Raw genomic sequence first — 16,518 nt, 5'->3', positions numbered from 1 at the left:
TAATTTTCCTATTTAAGATTATGGCATTCGAATTGAGCAAGAAATTTAGAACATTTTATTACAATTTCGATACGATACCTCATTCGCGAACGAATGTGGTAATTCGGTCCCTGGTTGAAATCGATCGTCATAATTTTGACCAACTTACTTATATTTTTGAACGAATACTAGATAACTAGTGAGGGTTCGCTTTGTCATGCCAGATTTTTGTTTGGGATTTGGAGTTAGAGAATACAGATTTATTTCCACTTTTTTCTAAATTCCCCACTATGAGATCTTGCAATATCAGTTTCCACACATCCTCCATTTTTTAACATCAATTCTGGAACGAACTACAATGTGATTAAATTCAGAAACTCAGCTGAAAATAACTTTCGAACATAGTTGTTGAGTTTAATAATCGCACTTCCCGCTTATCTTAAAACATAGTTATTATCCCCCTGGTTGAAAATAAAACCATTTCATAGGCATATTTTCTGAAATATATATTTATTTTGAAGCAAAAGATTTTAACGCAAAATTAATAAATTGTTACAATTTTGAATAATAGTTTTTCCTGTTTTAATAAATATTTTTGTTTTTTATAGATTCTAATATAAATATATTAGAGTGTTACTCTTTAGGATGCACAATAAATTAAAGAAATGTTAATGAATTCAATTAAATACACAATTGAAATTGATTCAATGTACACATGATGCATTTTAAAGGATGTTATTAATGAAAAAAATAATGCATGCTTTCCTTGGCATGCATCAACGGATGGGGAAATTAGGTTTAAAGAAATGTTACTCAACAGCCTCTTCCATGTTTAACAAGCCTGCAAATGGCAGCGAAAATCACCAGCAGCCTCAGCACAACGATTTCTAATCAAATAGCCACTCAATACTTCGGCCACTTCATGGGGGCGATCCTCATGGACGGCATGGCCACAGCGGGCCAAAACTTGCATTTGAAAACGACCCTGCATTTGGCCCACAGTTAGAGCCTTGTCCAAGCCATCGATGCTGGCCAAAAGCAATTGTTTGGGTAGACGTAGATTAAGAAATTTCTCACTCAAACCCGAAAACCAGCCAATCCAATATTTTTCCGACTTGGACAAATCAATGCGCCAGGTGTATCTGTAAATAAACAACGTTATTACAGCTACCATTTTACTTAATTATAATTAACCCCTACTTTTTATTATCCTCTTCATTGGCAACCATGGGTTTCTTAAATTCCAACTCCTGTTTATCCACCTCAGTTGGTGTAGTTTCACCCGATACCTCCTCATCTTCGGAAATGCTAAAGGGATGCATAAATTTGGTAGAACCGGTGGCCTGTTCCTCATCATCATCATCGGCGAGTGGTAACTCGTTTGTTGCTAATTTTTTCGTTGTGCAGCTAATAAAAAATATAGTAAAATAAATATTTGAAAAAAAATGCTTTTTTTACTCACTTTATAATTTGGCCCGGCATTGAGATTTTGGCACTATCTATATTACGAATTTGGCCACTGCGTATACACCATTCAATGGCATTCGGTATGCTTTTAAAGAACTGTGGTCTAGATCTCAAAAAACTCTGCATGCTGGCTAAGGCTTCCATAGCCGTGCCCTCCACCACATCTATGACCGTTATACCAATTATATTCGGTATCAATTCCATGCTGGCAAAATGTACAGCTATAGCACCACCCATTGAATGGCCCACAATGTAAATTGGAGGCATATTTGCTGGGTAAATTTTCAACAATAAATCGCCAATATCTCTGTAAATAAAATAATACAATTTGAGATATTTGCAAGAAACAAACTGATACTTAGAATAAAAGAATTAACTTTGCAAAATATTGACTTATTCCAAGAGATTGTTTTCTTAACGAAAAATTCTCAAATTTTAAGTTTAATTATGTTAAATAGTCTATAAAGCTGAACTAAAAATATGAACAGTAGCAAACGATTCACCACAACCTGAAACCGGCTCAGTTGCTGGTTTTAAAATAAATATAATAGAGTTTGCTGCAAATGCTATACTGGCAACAAATAACAAGGACGGAAATAGAAAATTTAATACTTATTTACCTGGCTAAAGTATCGGACGACAAATCGTCATCATCATCCGTTTGAGTATCTCCATGACCACGTAAATCAATGGATAAACATTGGCAATGAATCATATTGGTAATTTCCATCTATAATATACAAAAACTCTGTATTTTCCAATATTCATAACAAATATCACTAAATAAACCTACACAAAAATGAGCCCATGTTAGACCCGAATAACCACCACCATGTAGCAATAGCAAAACTGGTCCCGGTTTCTCTGGTTCCTTTGTGCGATAGATGCGAAATGTGCGTTTATCATCCACCACTACATCATCCTTTTCGGCAAAAAATTCACTCCATAGCGAAGGTTTAAAATCACGTACTCGTGATTTTTTAAATGAATCGCTACAGATATAAATAATTAAAAAGTTATAAACAAATAAACCTTTATTTTAGATATAAATTTGCTTCTTGTTTTTTTTGCCAAAATATTACCTTCTGCCTATGCGACTGCTAGGTATGGTGGGTGGTAAACGACCCTTTAGTATGGTTCTTTGTAAATTGGACATATTTTTTGTTATAAACTTTTTGTTTGCAAGTTTATTAAGTTATTGTGCCTTGGGTTTTTTTGTTAATTTTTTTCTTTTACAGGAATAAAACAGTATTTAAAGGTAGGATTGTCAATTTTTTTCTTCACTAAAAAGACATTTGTTGTTCCCTTTCCGTTACGTATCGACGCGCAGCTGATTTTTTGCACAAAAACAAGAAGAACATTTTTGTTTCATATTTGTTGTTGTGTTTTCTAATATTTCGTTTTGTTTTGCAAAAAAAAAACGCGAAAAGAGTTGCCAGTGTTAGAAAAGCAGTGGCGGTTCAATTGGTGAATATGAATGCTTAATAAGATAGTCGGGCAAGCTCGATTCTATGATACCCTACAGGATGACAAACATTATTGCATTTAATTCCGGTATTAAGGATTATATAAATGTAAATTTCGGGAATTTTATTTCCAATTAAAAAACATCAAATTTGATAATGAAAAAAAGTTATTTCATAAATATATTTAAATAAAATTACAACAAACTTTGTAAATACTGCGATTTAAGGGAAAATAAGCTTAATCTGTGATCACTCATATTTTATACCAAAAATCGATTTTTAGTATAAAAAAACTCAAATATCTTAAATCGTTAATATCTTTGAAAATACTGCGATTTAAGGGAAAATAAGTTCAGTCTGTGCTATTTAAGGCAAAATAAGCTCATTTTATACCAAAAATAGATTTTTAGTATAAAAAAAACTCAAATATCTTAAATCGTTAATATCTTTGTAAATACAGCGATTTAAGGGAAAATAAGCTCAATTTGTGATCACTCATATTTTATATCAAAAATCGATTTTTAGTATAAAAAACTCAAATATCTTAAATCGATAATATCTTTGTAAATTTTTAGTATAAAAAATTCAAATATCTTAAATCGTTAATATCTTTGTAAATACAGCGATTTAAGGGAAAATAAGCTCAATCTGTGATCACTCATGTTTTATACCAAAAATCGATATAACAAAAAACGAAATATCTTAAATCGCTAATATCTTTGTAAATACAGCTATTTAAGGGAAAATAAGCTCAATCTGTGATCACTCATATTTTATACCAAAAATAGATTTTTAGTATAAAAAACTCAAATATTTTAAATCGTTAATATCTTTGTAAATACAGCGATTTAAGGGAAAATAAGCTCAATCTGTGTCACTCATATTTTATATCAAAAATCGATTTTTAGTATAAAAATCTCAAATATCTTAAATCGTTAATATCTTTGTAAATACAGCGATTTAAGGGAAAATAAGCTCAATCTGTGATCACTCATATTTTATACCAAAAATCGATTTTTAGTATAAAAAACTCAAATAGCTGAAATCGTTAATATTTTTGTAAATACAGCGATTTAAGGGAAAATAAGCTCAATCTGTGATCACTCATAAATTATACCAAAAATCGATTTTTAGTATAAAAAACTCAAATATCTTAAATCGTTAATATCTTTGTAAATACAGCGATTTAAGGGAAAATAAGCTCAATCTGTGATCACTCATGTTTAATACCAAACATCGATTTTTAGTATAAAAACCTCAAATATCTTAAATCGTTAATATCTTTGTAAATACAGCGTTTTAAGAAAAAATAAGCTCAATCTGTGTTCACTCATATTTTATATTAAAAATCGATTTTTAGTATAAAAAAAACTCAAATATCTTAAATCGCTAATATCTTTGTAAATACAGCGATTTAAGGCAAAATAAGCTCAATATGTGATCACTCATATTTTATACCAAAAATCGATTTTTAGTATAAAAAACTCAAATATCTTAAATCGTTAATATCTTTGTAAATACAGCGATTTAAGGGAAAATAAGCTCAATCTGTGATCACTCATATTTTATACCAAAAATCGACTTTTAGTATAAAAAAACTCAAATATCTTAAATCGTTCATATCTTTGTAAATACAGCGATTTAAGTGAAAATAAGCTTAATCTGTGATCACCCAATTTTGTACCAAAAATCGATTTTTAGTATAAAAATCTCAAATATCTTAAATCGTAAATATCTTTGTAAATACAGCGATTTAAGGGAAAATAAGCTCAATCTGTGATCACTCATATTTTGTGCCAAAAATCGATTTTTAGTATAAAAAACTCAAATATCTTAAATCGCTAATATCTTTGTAAATACAGGGATTAAAGGGAAAATAAGCTGAATCTGTGATCACTCATATTTTATATCAAAAAAAACTCAAATATCTTAAATCGTTAATATCTTTGTAAATACAGCGATTTAAGGGAAAATAAGCCCAATCTGTGATCACTCATATTTTGTACCAAAAATCGATTTTTAGTATAAAAATATCAAATATCATAAATCGTTAAAATCTTTGTAAATACAGCGATTTAAGGGAAAATAAGCTCAATCTGTGATCACTAATATTTTGTACCAAAAATCGATTTTTAGTATAAAAATCTCAAATATCTTAAATCGTAAATATCTTTGTAAATACAGCGATTTAAGGGAAAATAAGCTCAATCTGTGTTCACTCATATTTTATATTAAAAATCGATTTTTAGTATAAAAAAAACTCAAATATCTTAAATCGCTAATATCTTTGTAAATACAGCGATTTAAGGCAAAATAAGCTCAATATGTGATCACTCATATTTTATACCAAAAATCGATTTTTAGTATAAAAATATCAAATATCTTAAATCGTTAATATCTTTGTAAATACAGTGATTTAAGGGAAAATAAGCTTAATCTGTGATCACTCAAATCTCAAATATCTTAAATCGTTAATATCTTTGTAAATACAGCGATTTAAGGGAAAATAAGCTCAATCTGTGATCACTCATATTTTATACTAAAAATAGATTTTTAGTATAAAAATATCAAATATCTTAAATCGTTGTAAATACAGCGACTTAAGGGAAAGTAAGCTCAATCTGTGATCACCCATATTTTATAACAAAAATCTATTTTTAGTATAAAAATATCAAATATCTTAAATCGTTAATATCTTTGTAAATACAGCGATTTAAGGGAAAATAAGCTCAATCTGTGATCACTCATATTTTATACCAAAACTCGATTTTTAGTATAAAAAACTCATATATCTTAAATCGTTAATATCTTTGTAAATACAGCGATTTAAGGGAAAATAAGCTCAATCTGTGATCACTCATATTTTATAGTAAAAATAGATTTTTAGTATAAAAAACTCATATATCTTAAATCGTTAATATCTTTGTAAATACAGCGATTTAAGGGAAAATAAGCTCAATCTGTGATCACTCATATTTTATACCAAAAATCAATCTTTATTATAAAAAATTCAAATATCTTAAATCGCTAATATCTTTGTGAATACAGCGATTTAAGGGAAAATAAGTTCAATCTGTGATCACTCATATTTTGTACCAAAAATCCATTTTTAGTATAAAATATCATAAATCGTTAATATATTTTGTAAATACAGCGATTTAAGGGAAAATAAGCGCAATCTGTGATCACTCATATTTTGTACCAAAAATCTATTTTTAGTATAAAAAACTCATATATCTTAAATCGTTAATATCTTGTAAATACAGCGATTTAAGGGAAAATAAGTTCAATCTGTGATCACTCATATTTTATACTAAAAATAGATTTTTGGTAAAAAAAACCCAAATATCTTAAATCGTTAACATCTTTGATTTTTTTATACCAAAAATCGATTTTTAGTATAAAAAATTCAAATATCTTAAATCGTTAATATCTTTGTAAAATTTTAGTATAAAAACTTCAAATATCTTAAATTGTTAATATCTTTGTAAATACAGCGATTTAAGGGAAAATAAGCCCAATCTGTGATCACTCCATATTTTATATCAAAAATCGATCTTTAGTATAAAAATCTCAAATATCTTAAATCGTTAATATCTTTGTAAATACAGCGATTAAAGGGAAAATAAGCCCAATCTGTGATCACTCCATATTTTATATCAAAAATCGATTTTTAGTATAAAAATCTCAAATATCTTAAATCGTTAATATCTTTGTAAATACAGCGATTTAATGGAAAATAAGCTCAATCTGTGATCACTCATATTTTATACCAAAAATCGATCTTTAGTATAAAAATCTCAAATATCTTAAATCACTAATATCTTGGTAAATACAGCGATTTAAGGGAAAATAAGCTCAATCTGTGATCACTCATATTTTATATCAAAAATCGATTTTTAGTATAAAAATCTCAAATATCTTAAATCGTTAATATCTTTGTAAATACAGCGATTTAAGGGAAAATAAGCTCAATCTGTGATCACTCATATTTTATACCAAAAATCGATTTTTAGTATAAAAAACTCAAATATCTTAAATCGTTAATATCTTTGTAAATACAGCGATTAAAGGGAAAATAAGCCCAATCTGTGATCACTCCATATTTTATACCAAATATCGATTTTTAGTATAAAAAATTCAAATATCTTAAATTGTTAATATCTTTGTAAATACAGCGATTTAAGGGAAAATAAGTTCAATCTGTGATCACTCATATTTTATATCAAAAATCGATATTTAGTATAAAAAAACTCAAATATCTTAAATCGTTCATATCTTTGTAAATACAGCGATTTAAGGGAAAATAAGCTCAATCTGTGATCACTCATATTTTATATCAAAAATCGATTTTTAGTATAAAAATCTCAAATATCTTAAATCGTAAATATCTCTTTGTAAATACAGCGATTTAAGGGAAAATTAGCTCAATCTGTGTCACTCATATTTTATACCAAAAATCGATTTTTAGTATAAAAAAACTCAAATATCTTAAATCGTTAATATCTTTGTAAATACAGCGATTTAAGGGAAAATAAGCTCAATCTGTGATCACTCATATTTTATATCAAAAATCGATTTTTAGTATAAAAATCTCAAATATCTTAAATCGTTAATATCTTTGTAAATACAGCGATTTAAGGGAAAGTAAGCTCAATCTGTGATCACTAATATTTTATAACAAAAATCGATATTTAGTATAAAAAACTCAAATATCTTAAATCGTTAATGTCTTTGAGTGACTACACCGATTTATTATAACAAATTTTATAACAAAAATATTTTATAACAAAAATCGATTTTTATTACAAAAAAACTCAAATATCTTAAATCGTTAATATCTTTGTAAATACAGCGATTTAAGGGAAAATAAGCTCAATCTGTGATCACTCATATTTTGTACCAAAAATCGATTTTTAGTATAAAAAACTCAAATATCTTAAATCGTTAATATCTTTGTAAATACAGCGATTTAAGGGAAAATAAGCTTAATCTGTGATCACTCATATTTTGTACCAAAAATCGATTTTTAGTATAAAAAACTCAAATATCTTAAATCGTTAATATCTTTGTAAATACAGCGATTTAAGGGAAAATAAGCTCAATCTGTGATCACCCATATTTTATAACAAAAATCAATTTTTAGTATAAAAAACTCAAATATCTTAAATCGTTAATATCTTTGTAAATACAGCGATTTAAGGGAAAATAAGCTCAATCTGTGATCACTCATATTTTATACCAAAAATCGATCTTTAGTATAAAAATCTCAAATATCTTAAATCACTAATATCTTTGTAAATACAGCGATTTAAGGGAAAATAAGCTCAATCTGTGATCACTCATATTTTGTACCAAAAATCGATTTTTAGTATAAAAAACTCAAATATATTAAATCGTTAATATCTTTGTAAATACAGCGATTTAAGGGAAAATAAGCTCAATCTGTGATCACTCATATTTTATACCAAAAATCGATCTTTAGTATAAAAATCTCAAATATCTTTGTAAATACAGCGATTTAAGGGAAAATAAGCTCAATCTGTGATCACTCATATTTTGTACCAAAAATCGATTTTTAGTATAAAAAACTCAAATATATTAAATCGTTAATATCTTTGTAAATACAGCGATTTAAGGGAAAATAAGCTCAATCTGTGATCACTCATATTTTATACCAAAAATCGATCTTTAGTATAAAAATCTCAAATATCTTAAATCGTTAATCTTTGTAAATACAGCGATATATTAAAAATCGATTTTTAGTATAAAAAACTCAAATATCTTAAATCGTTAATATCTTTGTAAATACAGCGATTTAAGGCAAAATAAGCTCAATATGTGATCACTCATATTTTATACCAAAAATCGATCTTTAGTATAAAAATCTCAAATATCTTAAATCACTAATATCTTTGTAAATACAGCGATTTAAGGGAAATTAAGCTCAATCTGTGTCACTCATATTTTATATCAAAAATCGATATTTAGTATAAAAAAACTCAAATATCTTAAATCGTTCATATCTTTGTAAATACAGCGATTTAAGGGAAAGTAAGCTCAATCTGTGATCACCAATATTTTATTACAAAAATCGATTTTTATTACAAAAAAACTCAAATATCTTAAATCGTTAATATCTTTGTAAATACAGCGATTTAAGGGAAAATAAGCTCAATCTGTGATCACTCATATTTTGTACCAAAAATCGATTTTTAGTATAAAAAACTCAAATATCTTAAATCGTTAATATCTTTGTAAATACAGCGATTTAAGGGAAAATAAGCTTAATCTGTGATCACTCTTATTTTGTACCAAAAATCGATTTTTAGTATAAAAAACTCAAATATCTTAAATCGTTAATATCTTTGTAAATACAGCGATTTAAGGGAAAATAAGCTCAATCTGTGATCACTCATATTTTGTACCAAAAATCGATTTTTAGTATAAAAAATTCAAATATCTTAAATCGCTAATATCTTTGTAAATACAGCGATTTAAGGGAAAATAAGCTCAATCTGTGATCACTCATGTTTTATACCAAAAATCGATTTGTAGTATTAAAACCTTAAATATCTTAAATCGCTAATATCTTTGTAAATACAGCTATTTAAGGCAAAATAAGCTCAATCTGTGATCACTCATAGTTTATATTAAAAATAGATTTTTAGTATAAAAAAAACTCAAATATCTTAAATCGTTAATATCTTTGTAAATACAGCGATTTAAGGGAAAATAAGCTCAATCTGTGATCACTCATAGTTCATATTAAAAATCGATTTTTAGTATAAAAAACTCAAATATCTTAAATCGCTAATATCTTTGTAAATACAGCAATTTAAGGGAAAATAAGCTCAATCTGTGATCACTCATATTTTATATTAAAAATAGATTTTTAGTATAAAAAAAACTCAAATATTTTAAATCGCTAATATCTTTGTAAATACAGCTATTTAAGGCAAAATAAGCTCAATCTGTGATCACTCATATTTTATATTAAAAATAGATTTTTAGTATAAAAAAAACTCAAATATTTTAAATCGTTAATATCTTTGTAAATACAGCGATTTAAGGGAAAATAAGCTCAATTTGTGATCACTCATATTTTATACCAAAAACCGATTATTAGTATAAAAAACTCAAATATCTTAAATCGTTAATATCTTTGTAAATACAGCAATTTAAGGGAAAATAAGCTCAAACTGTGATCACTCATATTTTATACCAAAAATCGATTATTAGTATAAAAAACTCAAATATCTTAAATCGTTAATATCTTTGTAAATACAGCGATTTAAGGGAAAATAAGCTCAATCTGTGATCACTCATATTTTATACCAAAAATGGATTTTTAGTACAAAAAAACTCAAATATCTTAAATCGTTAATAACGTTGTAAATACAGCGATTTAAGGGAAAATAAGCTCAATTTGTGATCACTCATATTTTATACCAAAAACCGATTATTAGTATAAAAAACTCAAATATCTTAAATCGTTAATATCTTTGTAAATACAGCGATTTAAGGGAAAATAAGCTCAATCTGTGATCACTCATATTTTATACCAAAAATCGATTTTTAGTATAAAAAACTCAAATATCTTAAATCGTTAATATCTTTGTAAATACAGCGATTTAAGGGAAAATAAAATAAGTGAGAACTATATTCGGCACAGCAGAATATAGTTCTCATTGTTGTTTTAAAATGATTAGATAAAATTTGAAAAGTATGATTCATTCATATCCTTTTAAAACATTAATTTGAATAAACATAGCAAAATACATATATTCCCCTCATACACAAATGTTTATCAGATACACTCACATTCTATTTTGAGATCCAAACTGTGTAGATAGGTATGCATGTGTATCTACGCACTTCTTAACTCATCCATGAATCCCCAGTGCAAAATTTACTGTGCATTTTATTTAAAAATAACTTTATGGTGCAAGAAACATGTCATTTTCTCATTTTTTTTTTTTTGTTTGTACTGGCAAAAGTAAAAAATGTTTCAAGAGCAAAATACAACTCTAAATATAGTTTGTTAATTTAAAGTATCCATCATCCATTTATTCAACTTTATACGAGTTCGTGAAATATGTTGCACACCGAGGAATGTTCACTTTTTCTTTTCAAGATATTTTAATTATAAATAACTTAGAATTAATGAGAAGTACTTTTTTAATTTGTCATCTGAAATGATAAATAAAAGTAAACATTATTTCGAATAATATTTTATAACACTTACAGGTCTATGCGTAATGAAAATGTTTAATCTTAAGGTGAGATTTCTATAGAACTATCGTTAGCATAAAAGTTTTTATTATCAATAAGACAGTTAAAATGTTATCTTCATTCAGATTTGGAATACGGCTATAGATTTTCTTGAAATTCTTAGGAATTTCTAGAATATGGAATTACAACTACAGGATATTAACATCTTGTAGGGTATTTATTAATATAAATTCTTGTATAAATTGTCTGATAACCTTAAGACATTTTTATCATTTACTTACATATACATTATTATAATTATAATGTGTTGATGTCTCTGAGTTCCCCTCTATTCGCAGATTTATTTTTGTTCAATATACAAAATGTTTTACATACTTATTAGTTGTAGTTGTTGCATTTTCTTAGCATTAATGAAGTTTTTCCACTAGTAATCATTATCGCACTATCAGTTACTTGAAATGGGCGGTATACACACCACTTAAATAGTATTTATATACAAAACTCCATAAATGTTTTTTATGTTGGTCATGTATTATTTTAATACATTCATATACATATTTCATGCTAAACAGAGATTCCATGGGAATATGTAAAAGAAATATAATTTACATGTGGCTCTATTACTAAATGAATATAATTGTTATCGGAAAATCAGAATCAGAGCAAATAACTATACAATATTTTGTGATTGTTTTCCTATAAATAATTTAGTTATTGATAAAAATTAAAACAAACAAATCCTGTGTATTTTTTAACGAATTATTTGAAGATTGATAGGGAAAATTAATTGTTAATGCTTAGTTTTTAGGATTTAAATCAATTGTGTGGGATTTAAGTTTTCTACTGTCAAAAATCTATAACTATCAGCCCAATTATGAAAAAAAAATCCCCGGGAGTTTTTCCCTTTTCTTATTTTTAACATTGAATTTGAATAGGAAAAAATGGAAAAGGGAAATAACTCCCGGGGAATTTATTTTCATAATTGGGCTGTATATAAACAACTAATGTGAAATCTGGATTAAAAATCTGCCTTCGATTTTATTTATTTCTATTTCTTCAGAATGATCTGCAAACTAAGCTATAAAAGTTACTCTAGTACGACCTAAACTGGGATTTTTCCAAATGTTTAGCTTTTATTTTGAAACATTTGTACAATATAAATTTATACAAAGTATTGGCCATTGTTAGCTATGACCTTTTCCCATCTTTCTGGCAAAAAAAAAAATCAATATTTTGAGCCAAAAGAAATGTTCATCTTTGAGAACGAATCAAATCAATATCGGATACTCTGTTCCAAAATGAAACGGGACAATACTTCGAAATACTTTTTAACATGTATTGCAACATGTATTCGAGTATTGTTGTTATTACATTTTCATGACTGGCCGCATATTCTGGGCGTTTTTCAGTTGTGTTCGGTATAGGTTCCCAGTGATGGTCTGGCCAGATTTCAGCAGTTCATAATAGATAGCACTCTTTTGGTCTCACCAAATACATATCATTACCTTAGCGCCACCTTGACTTTGGTGGGGATTCAGCTTGCTGACCGGGCTTCACGTACGATCTTTTACGCTTCGGATTATCATAATGGATCCATTTTTCATCGCAAATAATGATTCGGTGCAAAAATGATTTTCTCTTATAGGGTTCAAACATCATTTCGGACATGCTCGTCGGATCGTCTTTCAATTCATATGGTACCAAATTTTCCTGCTGCTTGCAAACGTTTTGAAATTGCTTCTTGAGTATCAAAATCACCAATTGTGAACCGAACAAACCATCTCCCGTACTTTGTTTGTTTGTTTGTTTTTTAAGTTACTTTCAATAAATTGAAAGAATTATTTGGCCTTTATAAATCGCCACCACCAATTACCGCAGCTGACTGCGAATGATACAAAGTTCAATGTTGCCACTAGTAGAAATGTTGCCATCATAGTGAAATGATAATATTTAGATGAAAATTCGTGATACGTGTCATGAATAAAAGATGATTGATGAAATTGATGAAAAAATGAGATGGATTCGTGATGAAGTTTGATCATTATAGATCCACTTTGGTGATCCTGATGAAATCAAGCAGTATAATAATTCCCTTAATTCCTTCCGTCAGAATGAAATTTACAATGTCGTCGTGTTTGAGTATGATAGGAAAGTTACTTCTTTGTGAGTCAAATTGTTTACATTTAAAAATTATGTGGGATGTGTCCTCCAAAGTTCCGCAGGTTTCACAATCTCCTGAGGATATTACACCCATTCTCGCGAGAGAGCCATTACAGAACGTGTGGCCGGAAAGAATCCGATTCGCAAGTCTAATCTCAGTAGCCCCAATTTTGTCAAAGTCAGTTGCCGAGAACCATGGTGTCTTGGTAATGTCCGTGAACATTCGTCCGTAGTCAACGCCCTTGGATGTTCTTATGGTGTTATACTCTCTTCTCCATTCAGCCCTGAGAATCGATTCTATGGTGTTCATAGCGTCCTTCATGGGCCATTTGATGTCCTGTCTACTACCAAATCTGATGGCATCCCTGGCTGCCCTGTCCGCTAGTTCATTGCCGGTAATGCCCCGATGACTAGGGATATGATGAAATTGAACACATTCAAATTTAGCCCGGTGAATTTTATTCAGTATATTGTTGACTATGTAATTGTCCCTGGTTTCACCCCTAAGGGCAAGTAAGCTGGCCATGGAGTCAGTAACAATAGCAATGCGATCAAAATTCCGTTCGTTTGCAAAGTCTATCGCCCTTTCAATTGCCAGTAGTTCTGCAGATGTAGATGACAAAATTTTCTGCGTGTAGTATGATTCCGTATGATCCAATTCGGGATGATAAAAAGCAAAACATGAGGCGTTGTCAAGAATCGCACCATCCGTGAACATTATCTCGAGATTATTGTCAAGTAGTGAGTTCCATTTCTCCGCAAAAAGTCTCTCTATTGTCTCGACATTAGCATTTTCCTTATTGTTGGCCGCACCCTTAAAAAATTTGGTGTCAAAAATTAAGTCCACATGTGAATCGATTGGATCCATTAGTTCCCCAAGGTCAGTGAAAATGAAAATGAATTGATCATATACTCTGGCAATATTGGTCCTAACTCCCTGTAGCCCATTAATATAATTTGCAATCGGTAACCTGTGTAATATAGACTTCGTTATTTCCTTAGCCGTGGCCACAGTAGTCCTATGCTCCGGAGGCAGTTCAGCTGACATTTGGTATAGAATGTGCGTGGGCGTCGAGCGAATAAGACCCAAACAGCGTCTTAAAAATTCGTTGATGTTGGTTCTCAATGTCCTCATTGCTGCCGCACCTATGTTCGCGAATGTAGTTGTCGCATACTCAATTCTCGATCTTATAAATGCCCTATATATCAGAAGAGCCTTTGCTGGATGAATGCCAAGTCTGCGATGTGTAATGATCTTGAAAAAACTGCAATTTTTACTGATTCCGTTCAACATATGCTTGATGTGTAGGCTCGAGGAGTTATTTGCGGTGATTAATCTACCAAGGTACTTGATAGATTTTACTTCCGCTATATGATCCTGGTTCAGTTGTAAATTCATACGTCTGGGTCTGTTACTAAAATGAATCGCTTTTGTCTTCTCACCGTTGATAGGTAACTTGATCTTGTCACACATATTCGCAAATTCCGACAGTTTGTCACATAGAAGTTGTCTGGCCGTCTCAAAATTCCTGTCCACACACACTAGGAAAAAGTCATCTGCAAATTGGAATAGAAATGTGCGATCATCCGATATTTCATGTAGGTTCGACGTGAATATGTTGAAGAGGATTGGAGATAGAGCGCTACCTTGTATCAGACCATTGTTTGCCGTTACTGAACATGTTCCCATCACAAGAGTCCTGTTTCCTAGGAAATCGTGTATCCATTTAATCATGTGCGGATTAAAATGATTGTCCACCAAGCATTCACATAATAAATTTAGGTCCGTATTTTCATAGGCCTTCTCTATGTCGATACATACTGCTAGTACTTGACAACCCCTTGTCCTGTATCTCTGAATCGTGTTAATGACATCGTTGATACATTGTGATGTAGAATGATGCTTCCTGAATGCATAAGATCTAGGGGGTAATATATTCATGGTACGAATGTGTTTCTCGATATGCATTTTGATTAAATGTTCCAGGCTTTTAAATAATACTGATAACAAGCATATGGGTCGGTGATTATCCAAAATAGTGGGATCCTTGCCCCTTTTAGGAACGGGACAAACCTTTACTCGTCTCCAGGATTCTGGAATGTTGAATTCCGTCCAACTTTTTCCGATGAATTCGAAAATTTTTCGTCTCGCCTGAATTCCGAGATTCATGAGTATCCTATATGATATGCCGTCGTCGCCCGGAGCTGAATCCAAATTTCTTGTTCTGATGTATTCCTCAAAATCGTTAAATTTGATTTGCGGAATGTCCAGGGTTGGGATTTGATTATTGTAAGCCTCGTTCGTAGAGTTAGATGTTGATAGTGGTGATTTATTCTCCAATTTCCTCAGAAAATTCATCATTTCCGTTCTACTCCAAGAGTTGTTTATTCTCTTGTTCTGTTGGTATTTTCTCAGGTTCGTTAGCTTGTTCCACATATCCTTTGGCGATTCAGGATGTGATAAATCTTCCAGTAATTCCGAAAAGACCTTTTTCTTCCTTTCAGCAATGTATTCCCTGAGTTTATTATCTGCATTAATGAGTGCAGTACAATCTCTCATTGACTTGGACTTATAGTATCTCCTCCTGGCCTCAGTTCGAATGCTGAAAAGTGTCCTCGCTTCATTATCCCACCATCTCTTTGGTATGTATTTGTTACGAGAATCAACAGCAATGGAATTCTTGTCTCTCAGTGTCCTCACCTGTTTCGTAAGTTCATTCAAATCCTCACCTATCTGCAATTGGTCCAAGTCCCTGAAGAAACCTCTCCAGTTAATAATAGCCCCAAGTTCTCCTTTCGGATTTCCCATTCGATACGTAAACAGAATAGGGCAATGGTTGCTGTTTGTAATTTTAGTATTCAGGACCTTCCAGGTGACATCATGGGAAGAAACATTGGTGAAAGTAATGTCCAGTGCTGAAGGGGTGGAATTGATATTCATGAATGTGGGAGACCCATCATTCAAACATCTGAAATTATAATCCAACGACAATGAGTGGAGAATAGGACCCCTCATGTTGGAGGTTGCTGAGCCCCACTCCGTAAATTTCGCATTAAAATCACCGCAAATAAAGGAACGTTTTTTCTGACTGTTGGCGAAGACAAAAATCTTCAACATCTCATCATTAAATTCCTCCAGGCTGAGAGATGGTGGGCTATAGTTCACAATAATATTGAAATTTCGCTCCAGGTTCAATGTCGAGATAGCCAG

The 16,518-nt window shown here is 30.1% G+C and overlaps 1 protein-coding gene across 1 annotated transcript; it reads right to left on the bottom strand.

Annotated features, from left to right (window-relative positions):
• Positions 1–470: 470 nt before the first annotated feature.
• LOC135954873 (protein phosphatase methylesterase 1) lies at positions 471–2,802 on the bottom strand. The gene is made up of 6 exons (XM_065505118.1): positions 2,529–2,802; positions 2,240–2,438; positions 2,067–2,176; positions 1,442–1,753; positions 1,180–1,386; positions 471–1,121 (listed from the first exon to the last, which is right to left on the bottom strand). The coding sequence occupies exons 1-6, from the start codon at positions 2,600–2,602 to the stop codon at positions 812–814; spliced, it is 1,212 nt and encodes a 403-aa protein (XP_065361190.1). The 5' UTR covers positions 2,603–2,802; the 3' UTR covers positions 471–811.
• Between the last annotated feature and the right edge of the window lie 13,716 nt (positions 2,803–16,518).

The sequence above is a fragment of the Calliphora vicina genome, chromosome 3 (assembly GCF_958450345.1).
Source record: "Calliphora vicina chromosome 3, idCalVici1.1, whole genome shotgun sequence".
Taxonomy (NCBI): domain Eukaryota; kingdom Metazoa; phylum Arthropoda; class Insecta; order Diptera; family Calliphoridae; genus Calliphora; species Calliphora vicina.
This window is presented reverse-complemented; position numbering and strand designations above follow the sequence as displayed.

Excerpts from the sequence above, each read along its gene's own strand:
- LOC135954873 (XM_065505118.1), bottom strand. The coding sequence starts at position 2,602 with ATGTCCAATTTACAAAGAACCATACTAAAGGGTCGTTTACCACCCACC. Across the intron at positions 2,439-2,528 it reads AGCAGTCGCATAGGCAGAAG|CGATTCATTTAAAAAATCAC; the intron begins GTAATATTTTGG and ends TTATATCTGTAG. Across the intron at positions 1,122-1,179 it reads AATGAAGAGGATAATAAAAA|ATACACCTGGCGCATTGATT; the intron begins GTAGGGGTTAAT and ends GTTTATTTACAG.